General features: G+C 44.7%; 2 protein-coding genes across 3 annotated transcripts in view; both read right to left on the bottom strand.

Annotated features, from left to right (window-relative positions):
- The window catches only part of nsd1a (nuclear receptor binding SET domain protein 1a), a 32,525-nt gene extending 19,922 nt beyond the window's left edge, over positions 1 to 12,603 (bottom strand). The window contains exons 1-5 of the mRNA XM_017484871.3: positions 11,538 to 12,603; positions 10,096 to 10,916; positions 6,595 to 6,736; positions 6,179 to 6,345; positions 4,262 to 6,083 (exon numbers count right to left, since the gene is read on the bottom strand). Coding sequence (XP_017340360.1) covers positions 4,262 to 6,083; positions 6,179 to 6,345; positions 6,595 to 6,736; positions 10,096 to 10,899 — 2,935 coding nt within the window. The 5' untranslated portion in view covers positions 10,900 to 10,916; positions 11,538 to 12,603. The remainder of the gene's footprint in view (positions 1 to 4,261; positions 6,084 to 6,178; positions 6,346 to 6,594; positions 6,737 to 10,095; positions 10,917 to 11,537) is intronic.
- A 1,141-nt stretch (positions 12,604 to 13,744) lies between these two features.
- Positions 13,745 to 17,387, bottom strand: si:ch1073-44g3.1 (uncharacterized protein LOC797133 homolog). 2 transcript variants are annotated; one of them, XM_017484886.3, is made up of 3 exons: positions 17,142 to 17,387; positions 16,963 to 17,031; positions 13,745 to 15,450 (listed from the first exon to the last, which is right to left on the bottom strand). In XM_017484886.3, the coding sequence occupies exons 1-3, from the start codon at positions 17,144 to 17,146 to the stop codon at positions 14,844 to 14,846; spliced, it is 681 nt and encodes a 226-aa protein (XP_017340375.1). In that variant the 5' UTR covers positions 17,147 to 17,387; the 3' UTR covers positions 13,745 to 14,843. The 2 variants fall into 2 exon arrangements, with proteins under 2 accessions (XP_017340375.1, XP_017340376.1); XM_017484887.3 differs by lacking the exon at positions 16,963 to 17,031 and having other exon boundaries at positions 17,142 to 17,386.
- Positions 17,388 to 17,606: the final 219 nt, after the last annotated feature.

Genomic DNA, 17,606 nt, shown 5'->3' with positions numbered 1-17,606 from the left:
TTTGCTATTGTATTTGGGCACAAGCTAATTTTTAGTGTTTCTGCTTTGTTAGACTTCATGTTCAAACCATAATGAACTTCCTCTTACTTTCACGCTATCTGTCGTTTACCCAGATGAGGACGGGTTCCCTTCTGAGTCTGCTTCCTCTCAAGGTTTCTTCCTCATATCGTAGAGAGTTTTTCCTCACCACCGTCACCACCGTCTCGCTCAATAGAGATAAATTCACACGCTTAAAATCTCCATCCTGTGTTTATATGTTTCTGTAAAGCCGCTTTGAGACAACGTTCGTTGTTAAAAGTGCTAAACAAATCAAACTGAACTGAACTGTTACTATGGGGGCCCGAGGTGGTACTGTCGGAGGCATTTTCACACATGGCTCGTGTGGAGCGTTCGTTTCAAAACCTGGTGCGTTTTCTCCCTCGGTCCGGTCCGTTTAGACCTATACGAACACGGCGATCGCGCTCGGTTCCGAACCGGAGCGATCGGTCCGAACTTTGGAGCTCGGGAGCGGGAGTGGTGAGAAACTAACCCGCCCCAATGGACCAGCCATGTAGCAATGCACGATGGGAACTACGCTACGTAGAAAAGCGTGTTTGTTTTGCGAATGTCTCGCAGCATGAATCGCGGTTTCACTTGGACCAAAGGCGAGGTGAAATGCCTCGTTGAAATTTGGTCTGACGAAAATATTCCCAAAGGAGAATCGCTCCGTGGAACGGTCTAGAACGTGCAGTTGAAAAAGAACGCCACGGTAAGCTCGCGGAGTTGCTGTCTATCCATCTTTATGGATGGACTCTGACCAATGAGAGGACAGTTCACTCACGATTTCAGTTGCAGAATCTGCTAAATCTTAATACTGTTAACAAAATAAGACAGATGATAAAAGCTGTTTTTTTTACTTAGTACCGATCATCCTGTTCAAAAGTTTACACCCCTTGCACTCATAATGTATCGTCTTACCTTCTCGAGCACCGGTGAACGTTTGCACCGTTTGTAATAGTCGTGTACGAGTCCCTCAGATATGCAGGAGATGCTGGAAAAGTAAAGCATGTGCAGGACCTGGGGGATTTTTCTGAAGAACAGTGGGCAGTTTAACTGCTCAGGACAAACACGGGACTCATGAAGGACTATCACAGAACATAAACACAGTCGTTGATCATCCAGGTAACGACACGCAGGATTAACAATCAAGGGTGTGTAAACTTTTGAACGGGGTCATTTTTTCATAAATTCAGCTATTATCTTGTCTTGTGGACTATATGTAAACATCTGTTATGTGAAAGAGCTTCTTCGGGACAGAACTAAATAAACAAAAACACGGGATTTATATATATATATATATATACACATTTATACAAAAGTCTCAACGTTGTTAGGAAAACAAAAGGATCGGTCCACCCCTCCGGATTTATACTCTACTTTCACTCTCTCGCTCACGTGACCTTCCTTAACGTTGAACCTTGCCCTAGAAACACGGAACGATCCGACACGTCTGCGTAAAGAAAACGCTTAAAAGCTGTAAAGTACGGAATTGTTTTTCACTGTTGTGAAGCAGATTATCTCCGATTCAATTCAATTCTCCTGCGACTATCCGTTTCTTTTTAAACGGACGTTGCAGGTGTCAAGATTTGCAGAAAAACTCATCTTTTAACCCTTCAAACAACACGTTTTTGCATTCGCTTGTAATGCGATCGTATCACGTGACTGCCGTGCTGTGACCCAAACGCAACAATCGAACATGACTCGTGTGCTGCCTTAATCGCGTGCGCACGCCACAGACTACAGCGTTGTCCTCGCATTTCATCGCGTTTATCGAGCGTGCGGGTTTTGAACGCCGTCACGCTGACGATATCCATCACCGATCTCCTGCACGTCTCTCCACGGGCCGCCAGCGCCATATTTAACCCCCCTGCACGTTTTAAATGCTTGAAATCAAAACGGAAAGACCCGAGCACATGCGCTTGTATCCGGGTCTGTACATCTACAGAGACAGGATATATATTTGCTCAAAAGGTCTGTCAGCTAGCGGATTATTTCTGCAACCAAAATAATTAGCAAAGGCGATCGAATGGTCATTAGACTCAACAGAAAACATCGCCGTAAAGGGAATGAGAGGGGCTGAGTCGATTGGGTTAATGCAGCTACACGTCTAACCTAACCACCCTTTAACAATGTATCCATTCAAACCTAACACCTCTGTACTGTACTATACATACGATGGCTGACTCCTAACAGAACCCATCACCAATAACTGGAATTCCTTGGAGATTCCTGACAGCATCGTCAATACGAGATTAATACAGAAAAGACGTGTGTCCTCGGCGATATATTTAGACCCGATACGTCTCCTTCTGAGCGCACGCTGATGGAAAATCTGACACCCGGCGACGTACTGTATTTGCTATAAACACGTTACAGTCGCTCAAGCGTGTGAAACGGTCGTAAACCCGACCGGATGCGATGTTCCTGACCTGCCGTTCTCAGACGCGGCGGATTCTAACGGACTGGCTGCCGACGTGAACGAACAATCGGCGTCGTAGCTTAAGGCTAATTTCGTCTACGTTACTCTCGCGCCTTTCGAAGGAAAAGGAATCCGTGAATAAAAACTCGGCCAAATAAATAACCGGAAAAAAAAAGAACATTTCAAAAGATTAAGATACTGTATAACGGTCACGTCACACGTCTTGATCGATTACGTCTTGATCTGTACCGGATTTAAACCCGCAGTGGGCGTGGCCTAAACCTCGACTGTTTTTAGTGTTTGTTTTTGAATTGAATAAACCCCCCCTTCCTACAATGCCTCCGAAAGCCCTGTAAATAAATTTCAACCCCCCAGATGTAAACATATCATCACTGTCAGCATGCTGTGTGAATGAATTCTGTCTCTGACGGCTCCTCGACCTCCGCTACACCACTCCAGTTCATAATATTCAACTCGGTTCAATTCAATTGGATTTGTTTAGCGCTTTTAACAGCGGACATTGTCTCAAAGCGGCTTTACAGAAATATATAAACACAGGATACGGATTTTAAGCGTGTGAATTTATCCCTATTGAGCGAGCCGGTGGTGGCGCTGGCGAGGAAAAACTCCCTGAGACGTTACGAGGATGAAACCTTGAGAGGAACCGGACTCAGAAAGGAACCCGTCCTCATCTGGGTATGGATGCACAAGAATGTCCACGCAGGTATTATTACTGTATGCACCCACCCGTAATATTTAAAAAAAAATTCCCGAAACATAAACAAACTAGTACAGTTAAACCACAACGACCATGACCAGGCGGTTTATTAAGGAAAAAAACGAGCGAATGTTGCAAAATGCATCGAAAGTGCTCTGTCTTTGTCCCGTCAGCTTCGTACCTGCGTGCTTGCTCAGGCCTGCATGAAAGTAAAAACCTCCCACTTGATTATTATTTTTATTTTTTTTTTGCATCCTGCAGGCCTGAGGCAGACATCTAGTCTCGGCCAGACGCCCTAAAAAAAATACTGAATCGTGCATCTCTTATTTGTATTTGTATCCGTTTAACACCTTATCTGTTGATTCTTAATAATGTGTTCGTACCCTTACAGCCAATCATCGACAAGATCGCTTAAAACGCACCTATTATGGTTTTGAAACGTGCCTAATTTTGTTTTAGAGGTCTAATACGATAGACATCCGAGGTCAAAAACATTTTAATGTGCTCATAATTTCAACTGCTGCACGACCTTTACAAACGACTCCTTAAAAGATCCGTTCTAAAGCATTCGCTCTAAACTCCTCCTTTCAGAGAGCGTACCCTGCTCTGATTTGTCAGACGTCCCATTCTGTCGTGATCGGTCTACCGCTGTCAGCGAGCGGCCGATGAAAACAAAAAGGCGGGGCTTTTTGTTACAAACCTACGTAGGTTAGTACAGGAAGTAAAGTCTGGAATCACTGACGACTCGATCCAGCTGTTCCGAATCGATTCCTTCTTTTGGGAGTCGATAACCCCGTTTGTCGTGCGCTTTGATTTTTTACGTTCACAAACCGCTACAAATATAACGCACTACATGAAAGGAAATAGTTGAAAAACCATAATAATATAGAGTGCACCATCTCCACAGGATCCGTAAGCTTTACCCCGGAGCCTCGTCCCAGATCTGCCGCTGAGAACCGCAGTGATGACATCGTTCCTACTTCAAGATACCCATGCTCCTTTTTTTTAAACATTTTCTTTTAGGCAAGCTATGATTTTGGCTGTGTAACAGCATTTCATTTTTAAACCAGATCTTAAACACTTACCAGAGCTTTCCTTCCTCTCCGTAGCATTGACCTGAGGGCTTCGGTGGCTCTCTTCAAACACTCCATTGAGTCTGGCAGGAGGCACGACCCTGTCCTGCTCAAGCACGCTGCTCTGATTATTCTTTGGCTTTGTCCTGTCCTCGACCTCAGCATCGAACGTCTGCCAGCGCTTCTTCGGTGCCACCGCCGACATCGTGCCCTTCCCGCTGCTATCGAGGCCAGAATCTGACTGGGACTTTGAGAGCTTCTCAGTGGGCGCTGCTCTCGCATCAACCACATCTAGCGAGTTCTGTTTCTTATGGTCTGAAACCAGAGGAAGCAAACTGTTCCCAGCGTCAGGTTTTTGAGCCTCCTTTTTTCCTGTGGACTTAGGTTTCGACCTGTTCGGCTTCTGGCTGCTTGTGGGTTTCCTCTGCGGCCCGTTCTGAACCCCGGGAGTCTGACCGTCGTTCTTGTGAACCGTGTTGGGAGTCGCGCGGTCAGGGTGGGGCTGTGTCGGGAGGAGCGAGGGTTCCTGTTTGATAAGGGCGGACGGAGAGGTGGGGGGCAGCGTCAGCGGCCTTCCCTCCTTCTCCCGGGTGTCGTGCAAGTCCTTCAGCAACATAAGGTAGGTGGTGAATTTGTACTTGGAGTTGGGGTCGTCCGAACCACATTCGTCTTTCACCAGCGGATGTAAAGAGAGGTCTTTAGGCTCGCGGAAAACCTCCAAGGGTGAAGGCGACGTGGATGAAACAGAGGAGGAGGAGGAACACGAAAGGCTCGATTCTTTTTTGATTTTTAAACCGGCGACTGGAAATTCCGCAGGCCTGAAGGTGAAATCTCTACTGTTTAGATGAGACCCGTTCTGAAAGGCCTCCTTGTGGGACCGGATTCTTGTAAACTTGAGCAAAGTCGGGTTCGAGGAGCCGCCGCAGCGCTGAGACATCGGGTGCGTCGGATCGCCTACGGTTTCTGTTTTCACTTGCCATTGGTGTTCTGCGCTCTCCGATACGTCCGGGGTGGGAGAAAACGACTCAGGCTCGTCAGAGGAAGACGATCGGGATTCGAGGCTAGAGTCAAGATCGCCCTTGCCTTCGGATCCGTCGTAGTTTGCGAGGGCTCGGGACATGAGGCCGCAACTTGCCGGCAAGTAGAAAGAGTGCATCTCGAACGTGCCGTCTGATAATCCTGGCGAAGTGCTACACAGGTTCCTGCCGTTAGACGCGGCGTACCTTTGTTTTTTCATTGCAGGCTTGTTGTTCGGCTTGTGTTTGGTCGAAGACGCCGCCCCTTTCTCTGTGTCGCGGACTTTCTTCGCTTTTTTACTTGCACTCGCCTTTGGTTCGGCGCAGAGTTTTTTATCCGACCCCCCTTTGAGTTGCTCTTCTGAGCGTTTGGGACACAGTATCCTGGGAACTGAATCAATGTCGGAGTAAGGGCAATCCCTGGAGTCAGACGCCGGGTCGTTTGTAGGAGCGGCGGGAGGTTTGGGAACGGCCGGCGTGGGGCCCGACGTCGGCTTGGAGAACAATTCATCTTTGATTTTATCGGGACTTTTCGGCAGTGAGCGGTTTTTCCTTTTAGCGGACGATTTCTTTTTGCTCCCCTCCTTCGTTTTGGGAGAGCCGACGACGGGAAGATCGTGCCCGTTGGAGAAGACCGGACTCTGTGAGGACAGATGTAGGTCGGGGAAGGCCGGAGACGTGCACGTCCTCTCCTCCGGAACAGGACAGTGTATCTCTCTGACTGAAGGAAGTTGTAGTTTACTCCTGAGATACTCGGGCAGAGCTGCCTCTGCCTCCAGCACACTGGCTTTCCACAGAGGCATCAAGCGCTTTGGAACCTGCGGCAAAAACAAAAAAGCGGAGGGAGTAACTGAAGTAATACTCTTTTGAACATTTAGCAAACTTGAATCAAATAATGAATTGCAGACATTACCATGTATTTGTAACCCTTGTCTCTTTGTCTGCCTTGTCGCATGGGAAGTTTCTCAAACTGCTGGCCTCCTTCGAAAGCATACGTGGCTTTCCCAGAAACCCATGCTTGGTCCACGATCTCCCCAAACGTCCGGACGAAATACATTCGACACGGCCTGCTGCTGGGCTCTGAAACACCACATCGCGACCGGAATCTCTTTAAAAGTTCTCCATTTCACATCGGGTTCATTTAAAGCTGGACCGATCGGGTCAGTATTGCCATTCAGCTCGAAAAAAACAAACAGAATTATTGTTCGGCCCTGTATCCCTTTACGAGATGTGCGAGAGTTCGCGACAACGGACCTGTTAAGTAATATTTACGCCGTACCTGCCATGCCCACAACTTTGAGGATGAATATGAACGGTAGAAAGCCTAACCTTTCATCCTGGTGTGGCTCTCACTCAGGGGGTCTATGGAGATGCGACAGGGCCACCAAGGCCTACGGTTAAACTTGGCCCACACCACATCACCCACGGTGAACTTCACTTCTGGAAGAGGCTTCTTCTTTGGGCTGTCGGACTGTGGAAGAAAAAGTGGCGTATAATGACTTGTTTATATAGCAGCAGGAGTTGGTAAGGTAGGTGATGTCTCTTTGGACAGCCATAGAGAAGAGTCAGGAGAGCTGGTCGCACACTCAACTGGGTATTACATCATAATAACTATTCTATAATATAGACCCCTTTTGTTGTTCAGTCAGGGGACTCTCCCAATGAAACCGCCACGTGTTGTGGTAGTGTCAGTGTACGATCGGACGCCTACCAATGACGTTTCTCAAAATACTGATTAAAATGCCTATCTATTACCGTCTATTTTTTTTTTTACACAATCAAGCACCTTACTCCAGTGTTTTTCCTCCCTTCTGTTTCCGCAACTCCCTCCTTCTCGACTTCTACTTACTTCTCGAACTTCACGATATTCGGAGGAGCTCGCGATTTTCCGAAATCACCGCAGGTTCGGGCCGAGACGCGTCACGTGACGTCGTCGAGACACGCGCTCGGCCAAATCCGTCTTCGATTCACGCAGGTCGAACACGGGTACCGCTAAAAGGTCTCGTTTACCAACAAACATCCCTGCGGACGACAATTTCGCCGATTCAAGTAGCTTTCCGGCGGGGGAAAAAAGCGCACAAAAACTTCAAAAAGTTTGAAGAAGAAAAAAAGCTGGAGCAAAATCGAGCGTTTTTGGCCGCAACGGTCACAAAGACAACCTCGGACGTACGGACTGACTGTCGTAAACGCGTTACATTGCTTGCCTGACACGTTCCTAATTTTATCATACGTGACAGCTATCGAACGCACGTGGCATTGCTGACCGGAATTCAATGAAAAAAAAGAAAGTAGATACTTTTGGCTAAACAACGTCAACAACAACGCGACGACGAGAACGATAACGGTGTGATATTAAAGATATTAAAAATATCTTTCATTGAAAAAAAGATCTTTTTTTTTTTCCTTTCGGTTATCGTTTTTGTTTTAAACAACACAGAGAATTTGTACTCATTTATTTCCGCGCATTTTCACCACTGGCTTGTGTCGAATGCGTTCGTTTCTTTTTAAAGCGCACCTATTACGGTTTTGAAACGTGCCTGATTTTGTTGTAAAGGTCTCATACGATAGACTTACATGCATCCGGGGTCAAAAAACACTTTGCCATGCTCATAATTTAAACCGCAGCGTTAGCTTTTTTCCCCCCCGGTGTCACAAACGACTCGTTCAATGATCCATTCTAAAGGATTCGTTCTAAACTCCTCCTTTCAGAGAGCATACTCTGCTCTGATTGGTCAGACGTCCCAGTCTGTCGTGATTGGTCTGCCGCTGTCAGCGAGCGGCCGATGAAGACCAGAGGCGGGGGGCTTTTTGTTAAAAACCTACGTAGGTCAGTACAGGAAGTAAAGTCTGGAATCACTGACGACTCGATTCAGCTGTTCAGAATCGATTCCTTCTTTTGGGAGTCGATAACTCCGATTGCCGTGCGCTTTGATTTTTGAAACTTTGCATTCACGCTACATGGAAGGTAATATTTGAAAAACCACAACAGGTGCGCTTTAAAGAAGAGTTCACGTTAGCGAGTGCTCGTTTTGTGCACGAACCGAATCTATCCCGACGTGAACAGAAATTCATCTACCCGTACTGAACAACTCTAGCATGATTCATAGCTGTACGGCTCCACGCGGCGTGACGATGGCCACACGGCAAAACTCAACAAGCCTTCATTTTTAGCAAAAACCAACAATAACCTCGATTCACCAAGACTACCTCATCAGTGTTACTCCTACTCTTTTCAGGCCATTTTCTACGACTTGGCTGTTGCTCTACGCACGTTCGTCTTTCTCAATGACTCACATCATGCATGAATATCGCCCTACTCTGCATATCCATTTTTAACTTTACATTTCTCGTTGGATGACACAGCTGGACCCGGTAGAGCTGGTTAGCAGTAGGTGGCAAGAAAACATCTTTTCAACACTTTTAAACAACCGATGAGTAACACGTCGGAGAACGCTCGACCAATACGTGCAGCGCAAAAGTATCTTTACGCTCTCCTTTACTCATTAGTAACAGAAAAGATCGTCTTAACGGTGCTCACATGTCCAGTTATGACACTAGGAGCGTTCCAAACTACAACAGTCAGGCCGATGAATACAGACCCAACGGGTCATCGGCAGCAATAAATACAGCGGAATATTCCAGCGTGTGTCCTTTCAGACGACGACGTAAGCGCGCGGCGAGAATATGCTACAGTACGACGTTTCACTAGCTCAACAACACAAACTTTCCAAAACGTTTGATCTGTTATCTTATTTATTACGGATGAAAAATTTACCCAGAGGCTACATTTCCAATTTTTTTTGTAGCGTGTGTGAGAAACCTGACAAATGACTACTCAAATGAATCACGGGGATTTTTGTATTGTGTGTGTGTGACGACACTGACTGGCCTCCTGCGATTACTGATGTAGGCTGAGAACGGTCCACCAGCCCACTACTCTACCAGTGGACCAGTGTTGGTCTCATCCCAATGACGTAGAGAGTAGACAGTAACTAATAACGCTATCTCTACAAAGTGCACTTTATAAAATGTCCAATGAGTGTAGATACAGGTTGGGTGTACCTAATACACTGGGAACTTAGTCTAACAGTATTACAGTTTGGTTTATATGCTTATAAGTTTCCATTTGATTAAAAAAATGACGACGGACAACTTCTATGAAAAAAAATACAATTTAAAAGCAATGATGCCCTGAGTAGACGGTAATGCAAATAAACCTTATATCTATTACATTTTGATGGGAATGAGACGTAACAGATTAACAGTCATGAAGGTGTATGCTAGGATCGTTAACTTTTTCAAAACACTGATTTGGTGGGTTAATGTAATTATTCCCGGAGTTACTCTGGGATTTTAGCTCTATCCGAATCAACAGATGTATACACATGGGTTTCATTAAAAAAAAAAAAATTCCACGACTAGTTTGCTTGTTTTTGAGATGAGCGATTAATACCGTGATAGCTTGAAACGCTGATTTTTATTTATTTTTTTTTTGGACTAAGTTATCACACTGTGAAAATGGTATCAAACTGAAAGACTACATTTTTTTTTTTTTTTAATTCCACCACAATTTAAAATAGATCCTGCGCTAATCTTTTTGGCAATGCTGTGTTGATTAGGATACCGAGTTGTTGTTTTTATCCCCATCCAGAAACTGATTACTCGCAATAAGTGGAGTGTTTACACGCGCCTTCTTGTGGCGGTCAGTGTGCTAGTCCTGCGCTCATAAATCTCTCCTCCTGATGTGCTAAATTTCTTGACGGTAAAGAAACATTCCCTGAGGCGACTAATGTGTATAAAGGCGATAAACTGGACACGTGTAGCGCTTACAGGGTCTGAGTAGGTGCTGCTAGGTGAGCTTGGCCTTTGAGAACGGCCGACGTTGAACATCGACGCGCAGTTTTCCGTGCTCGGAAGGTCACAATCGCTATCCGAGTAGCCATCCGAACTGTCAAAATCCCTCAGCATGACATCAACGGGCAGCGAAGGTGAACTAGGAGAAGGGTCTGGTGCTGGCTGTGGGGTACTTTTCGAAACCGGGTTAAAACGTTCATGTCTGTTCAAGGTTAAGTTTAGCCCTGAACCAGAGAAGCTCTTCGCATTCGCAGAGTCCCTTTTCTGGCATTTCCTGGCTGAAGGTTTGAACGGCGCCACACGCTCCTCTTCCTCATGGTCGTCCTTACTGTCCCCACTGTCAAAGAGGCTTGACTCAAAATGCAGGAATCCGTTAGGGATCGGCGAGATGTGCTCCAGGCTGTCCGAGCTCACAGGGGAAAATCCGTTCCTGTCCAGATTCTGGACGTTTCTGAACACGCCATCATCAGCACCGCGAACGAACGGCTGCGGCGACTGGACGAGTCCGAGACCGAACTCTGAGCCGTGCACGTGTGCCTTAGCCCGCCCGTGGAAGTCCCTGTCCTGCAAGCTCATATCGGGCCTGCTCACCATAGCCGTCAGATCCTGCAGCCTCCTAAGCGGACTGTAGCTCGACGATGGTTCCCTTTGGCTGTATCCAAACGACGACGAGTGCTTTTTCGCGCCGTGCTGGAGCCCGCAGGAAGTGACCTGCGGACACTGCGGGCCCGGGCGGCATTCCGAGCCATCCTTGGCGCCCACTTTATACGAGTGATTCATGTTGGCATGGCTTCGTCCTGCCGAAAACAAACGACACGTCTTGAACATTGTAAACACGAAAAGTCAACAGAAAGGTGACAAAGGTGCTTACTGACCAATCAGAGGTACGCATTTCATTCAATTACCCAAACCTCTAAGGTCTAAACGTTGACATGATGTGGATGATCAGAACCACAAGTGTCCAATGGGACTGACTGAACTTTGTCATGGAAGCAAAAATAAATAAATAACACTGTTCTAACACCGTTTCATGTTTAGGTTTTAATTAGGCATGCTCGAGGCGCCCTCGTTTAGGCCGTCATGTCCATCAGAGCAGACAAAAGACACCTTGAAAGCACCCAGATTCAATCAGAAAAGCCGACATGCCGACTCGGACACGTCTTAAACGTGATATTGTTTGCGAATAAACTTGATTAATGTAGATATTATAAGGTAAGAGCGGTAGGTACTGCCATACATCCTGGGTAAGTAAAGTGTACAGGAAGCTAAAGCTGCACTAGTTTCCCCCCATGCAGAGACCTTAAAAGCCTTACAGCCATGGCCGAGCTGGAACCTCGGCTCGATTTACTAACAAGAAAAGAAAAAAAGAAACAATGTATCAATGTAACGCTGGTAGGAAAAAGTAGCCGAAATCTTACCATTTACGGCTCGGTCAAGACAAAACCATCCGGTATCCGTTCACAGGGGAAGGCGAGGAGTCACTTTTTGGCGATTTGTGAAAGCCGGATCTGCAGAAAGCGGCACTACTAACAACGTTAGGCCTGGACTCGGCTTTCATTTCTACTCTTAGTATCGCGCTTTACTCTTTAAAAAAAACACTCTCTCACACACACACACACAAATGTAACGAGATTAGTTCATTGGCGGTAGAAAATAAGAAGTCAGTGCCTCGCTTGCTTTCACCGAGCCACGGTGCAAAACGTGAGCGGGTCGGAAGCACGTTTTGCATGGAAATGCATGGCTTGTTTTGATCGTGGCCCTGGTCATGTTAAAGCAAAAGCCTTGACTGCCTAGTGTGAGTGTGTGTGAGTGCTGTAGAGAGAGCGAGAGAGAGAGAGAGAGAGAGAGAGAGACCGGCAGTGCCACCCAACCCCCAGTCTACTACATTCACAGGCTATAAAACGCTCCATAATATACATTGTATCCCTGGAAAAATACTATCAGTAACAGGGTTTGTTTGTTTTTTATCTATGTCCCATGGTGTATGTAATACAGTCACTAAGCGTTGAGGTGATGGTTTTAAGGTTTTGTTGGGTTTTTGTTTTTTTGCAAGCCCTCAGCGCTGTATATTTCCTCGTCCTAACAAAAGACGTGCAGTTTATAAACTTCCTCCATTTTAAGACAGGCTCGCCAAAACCCTTCGGCCATAAATATCAACCGTACGAGCCAGTTACACCGTGATAACATCGTAATAAGCTATCGAAAGACCAGAAAACGAAACCGTGCTGCGACGGGGAAAGTGTTTTGAAATTATATGTCGTCGTCGTTTGGCGGCTTGAATCGCCATTTTGGGCTTCAGTGAAAACAGGCCAGTGTAATGTTAACATGTCCCTGAGGTAGACGAGCACCACGGCCCGGGATTCACACAAACAAGAGGAAGAAGAAAAGGATTGATGTGTAATCTCTACATAACATTGATTGGGTTAGGGGAAATGATTTATTAATGATGAGTTTACGATATATTTTGTTACAGGCCATTGATAGCCTAAATCTGTCGTTTTTAGAAAACGACCGTTTAACGGATTTTTAGCATTCGGAGCTGTTTGAATTTAAACTCCATGCACGCGCGTTAAGTCATGAGGTTCATCCGGGTACTTAGCTGCCATTTGTGGTGTTTTACACGTACACACAACAACAAACCCCATATCACGTTAAAATAAAATAAAAATAAATCATTCTAGGGGTTTTTTTTTCGTTCTAGGGAAATGTAGGCACATTTCCCTCCTCAGTAAAATAAAAAACCGAGGTATAATATAAAAAGACAATTGGTTATCAAGTCTATTCATGCTAATGAAGCTAGCAGATATGGACATTGCCAGCAAAGAAATTTACCTTAACAGGTCTTGCTGTGCTGCATGCAGGACTGGTCTAGACATAAGTCGTATATGTCCTGGTAAATCTTCTGGAAATAAATCATTTACATGGATCTGGAATCTGGAAGCTTAATAACGCTTAATAATGCACTTTTATACAAATGAATGAAGCACGTCATGTATATCATAAGCAGAGTTACCATCATACATTCATTCATTTATGAATATTCGGTTATCAAGGTCAGGGTCGAGGTGGATCCTGAGCTCAGCACAGGAACACTGGGTGAAAGATGGGAGCACATCATGGATGGGGTACCAGTCCATGCCGTGTACACACCTTGTGCCCGGTTTTCCCAGGGTAAATATGTAATAAACATTCATTCATTCATTTTTTTAGCAAGCGCTTTATCCTGGTCAGGGTTGAGATGGATCCGGAGACCATCCGGGGAATACTGGGTGCGAGACAGGAATGCACTAAAGTAAAACATCATGGCTAAATATGTTATCGACATTAATTCATTCATTTTTTTTTTAAATAAGCGCTTTATTGAGGTCAGGGCAGAGGTGGATCCAGAACACACCATGGGTGGGACACCAGTCTATCACAGGGCTAGTTATCATAATGTACCATAGTAAAACCATGGTAACAATGCGGGTAAATATGTACTAAACATTAATTGATTAATTGTTTAGTAAGCACTTTATCCTGGTCAGGGTCGCGCTGGATCTGGCGCTCATCTCGTGAACACTGGGCACCTCTGTCAAACCATATGGTTTTAAAAACCATAAGAAGCAGTTTCCATGCAAGCAGCCTTGCTTAAGTGATATTTGTTTATTGGTTTTAGCAGACTGGATGCTAATTGCTTACACAACACTAAACAAAAGATTGAACCATGGCATTCCAGATTTGGATAAACATGACTATTTTTGTATGGAACAGGAACACTACAGGATATACTAAGCTATCAACTCACAGTCACATTTACAAAAGAGGTTTGTAAAGCATTACACTGATTCGTTTTTCTCATCTCAAACCACAAACAAACAAATAAACCAAAAAAAAAAAAAAGGAATAAATGCAAATATTCTTCGATGGTCACTCGACACTACTGCGAAAGGGCACCACGTTTTTCCATAAACACAAAAAAAGATAGTTCATACCAAAGACAATACAGGCAAAGCACAAATCACGTAACACGTTAGAAAAGAAGGATAAATATGCACGTGATATTGATTCGTTAACATTTTGAGTGCGGAATGAAATCGGATGTCGCTACAGAACGGCGAGGACTCGAGCAGTCACGTTATCAAAAGTTAGGTAACAAGATTAAAAACAACACAAAAGTGATTCTTTTTTTTTTTTTTTCTCTATACATTTGCTTGAGTGAATACTATTGGCCCAAAAATGTCTAATATAATACATACTGTGTTATTGTTTCACAAGACTACTATCATGCACATTTGTACAGTAAGTTAATATATGTGTAAAGGAGCAATAAGCGGCAATTTTTTTTTGGGATTTGCTTGTCAGTCTCTCTCTCTTGGACAGGGCGTAGAAAGGAAAGGACTTCGCCTGCGTCTGCCACGAACCTTTCCATTAGGGTGCACGTCTAATCGCAACATAACACGCCAGGAATTCATTTTCCTGAAGGTTTCATTACATTGCGTTCTAATGAAAAGAAACAGAAATCAACTTATTGCTCCTTTACGAGTGTGAGAGAATGATAATGCTCTTTGGATAGAGATAATACGAAAATGATCATGACAATGTAACACTTTCACATACATAGTAAGTGTTAAGCCTAGGTATCAAAATTTGCCTTTCTGCCTCGTGAGTCCTGCCTCAGTGCAAACGTCACTCCATGGATATACACGGTTTCATCCTTTCCCAATAAATACAAAAGCCTGCTCTCATTCGCTAGTGTTTTTCTCTTTAACCGTGGTTTCGCAAAGTGCCCGTTTCTGCATCAGCGTGTAAGGGAAGGGAGCCCCGTTGCAGGCGCTATAGTCCAGTTTGTTGAGTTTGGCCAACGTCTTGATGCTGCCTGGAGGCCTTCCGGGACTGACCTTGTAGCCAGCGGCTTTGGTTGTCCCTAGAGGCCTCCCTGGGCTCGTTTTGAACCCAGCTGCCCTCGTGGTCCCAGGCGGCCTTCCTGTGCTTGTCCGATACCCAGCGGACTTGGTGGTACCAGCAGGTCTACCGCGTCTTCCTGTCTTCCCGAGTCCTTTCTTCTTCTTGGAGCCTTCCGGTGCCTCGGCAGCCCTCATGCGCACAGCCTGAGGCAGAAAGTCGCTCTGAGAGTCCTGCATCTGGCACGACATGGGCTTGATCATGCTCTGAGGCAAGGGGGGCAGGTTGGGGATGGGCAGCTGGAGCGGTGGAGGCGGGCCGGACGGGTAGAATTTGCCCGACTGCGAGGCGCACAACTCGAAGTGGCTGCTGGAGTGCTGGCCATCTTCGGCTAGGCCGCCCAAGCCGTAGTCATTGTTGTTGCTAGCTACTTGATGCATCATTTTTCTGTGAAGAGATTCAGAACAGAGGTTGTCAGATGGGACACGTAATCAGCGTGTATGTAATAGTCATGTAGTCATCTCATATTCTTTTTCTTTTCCCATTCAAGACAATCAGAATTTGAAATCATAGCACATATTTAAAGTACTCTAAAACCTCAAATGAAGGGTACAAAATTTGTCCTTAGATCTTTTTTTAAGGTACACTACATAGGCCTGTCACGCTAATTAATCAATCGTTATCGATTTATCGTACGTTATACGCACGTGACCTCGGTCGTTTTTGCCGACCTCGATATCGCCCGTCGTATTTACAGGCGTGTTTGTTTACGTAAGAATGAACGTCACCAATATTTTGGTTGAAAAAATGGCACATGAGATATTAACAATGCTCTAACAATGTGTTTTGAAGAAGAAAAATCTAGAAAGAATAGTTCTAGCGTTTTAGATAATCCAGTCGTAGTCAGTGACATCTGGGATTGAACAGCGGTAAACTGAAGCGCTTTACTAACGGGTTAATTAACTCACCCGAGCGCTTCCTATACACAAGACATTAATCAGACTTTTACACACAACATTAACCCGATATTACAACCTGCTTCTGCGCTAAATCACGTGACATGAACTTGAACTTAAGTCACGTCGTGAATACGCCGTTTCCGTAACGACGCACGAAAACACGCACGACGGGTAACTAAAGCGGAAATAGTTCACGATATCGTATTACGGTAGTGAACTCACTGTAATGTTATCATTTCAGGAAATCCGGTTTTCACAAGACCAGTCTTCACAGGTTTCTGTCGATGCACGTTTAAGTTCACATATAAAACGCATGACAATTCGGTATAATTTTTGCATTTTCTTGTCGGCTAAAACGCCGTTGACCGACACTCGAAGCCATTTTAGTCGAGAGCAATACATCACGAAATATTGACTCGACTCAGAAGATATAAAAACTATTTCAATGTCTGAATATTCTTAAGAATTAAAAGTTTGTTGGTGTAACTGCGTTATTATGCTACTATATCACCGCTATATCAGTCTCATAAAATGGTCTTCAAATGACAATAATATCGTTTATCGCAATTATTTTCGAGACGTGATATCGTTATCGTGACATTGACATTACTATGTCCAAAAAAAAAAAAAAGACTCACTATAGGTATAAAAGACGTCCCGTTGAAGTTAGTAGCCTAGTAACAAGAAACGGTACGTACTTCCGTACTAACTAGTAGGTCAAGTCGTCATGACGACGTCTACACTCGCGCACTTCTATACTAAACAGTATTCTGAAATAGAACGCTACAGCGGGTTGCCTTGGCTAGTCAAAAAAAAACAACAAACAACAACAACAAAAACACACACACACACTAAATAGTATGTATGTCTGGCTAGTACGCTGTTATAGAGGTAGAATTTTCGCACACTACTTTGTAAGGTAGGGTAGTGCTCAGGGATTGTATGTAGGCCTTGACTACTGTAGGCTGAAAACAGACATGCACTTGTACACAAAACGTACAAAGACCGACGAACAATGTCCTTTTCAAAAGGCATCGGGGTGTTTTCTTTTATTGCTCCATGGTATCGACTGAGGAGGAATACAAAAACGAGTATTAAGACCATAATAACAAAAAAAAAAAAAAAAAAAACAATGCACGTAAAACGCGTATATGGCGACAAATAAAGCCGTTACTTTACCTCATTTGTACGCGGATCTCGGAGTGCAAAGGGTTAAATATGAAACAAATAGATCTTCCATCCTTGAAACCAAAGCATACATCTATTTAACGCAAAACTCAATCATCTAGGACGCTTCACGATGCGGTCTTAATGGCGGATTGCGATTATTATGCTTTGCTGAATAAGGTATTTGATCCTGGAGCGTTGAGGCTTAAATCTGTAAGGCAGCCATTTTAACTAAGAAAAAAAAAAAAAAAAAGTGCAATATTGAAAGACGGGCTCGGCGCGCATGCGCAGACCGATGAAAGGAAATGTGTAGCACATGTACACGAAATGTACACGGATTATTCGACACCTCACTGTAAAAACGCATGCACACAGATCATCCCGTCACACACCAAGACACCAGTCTGCATTTCCTGTTTAGTGGAAAAACATACTGCCTTTGCTGCTAGGTTGTATGTTGTTGTTTTTTTTTTCCTG

The sequence above is a fragment of the Ictalurus punctatus genome, chromosome 14 (assembly GCF_001660625.3).
Source record: "Ictalurus punctatus breed USDA103 chromosome 14, Coco_2.0, whole genome shotgun sequence".
Taxonomy (NCBI): domain Eukaryota; kingdom Metazoa; phylum Chordata; class Actinopteri; order Siluriformes; family Ictaluridae; genus Ictalurus; species Ictalurus punctatus.
The sequence above is the reverse complement of the archived record's forward strand: the minus strand, read 5'-3'. Positions and strand labels throughout refer to the sequence as shown.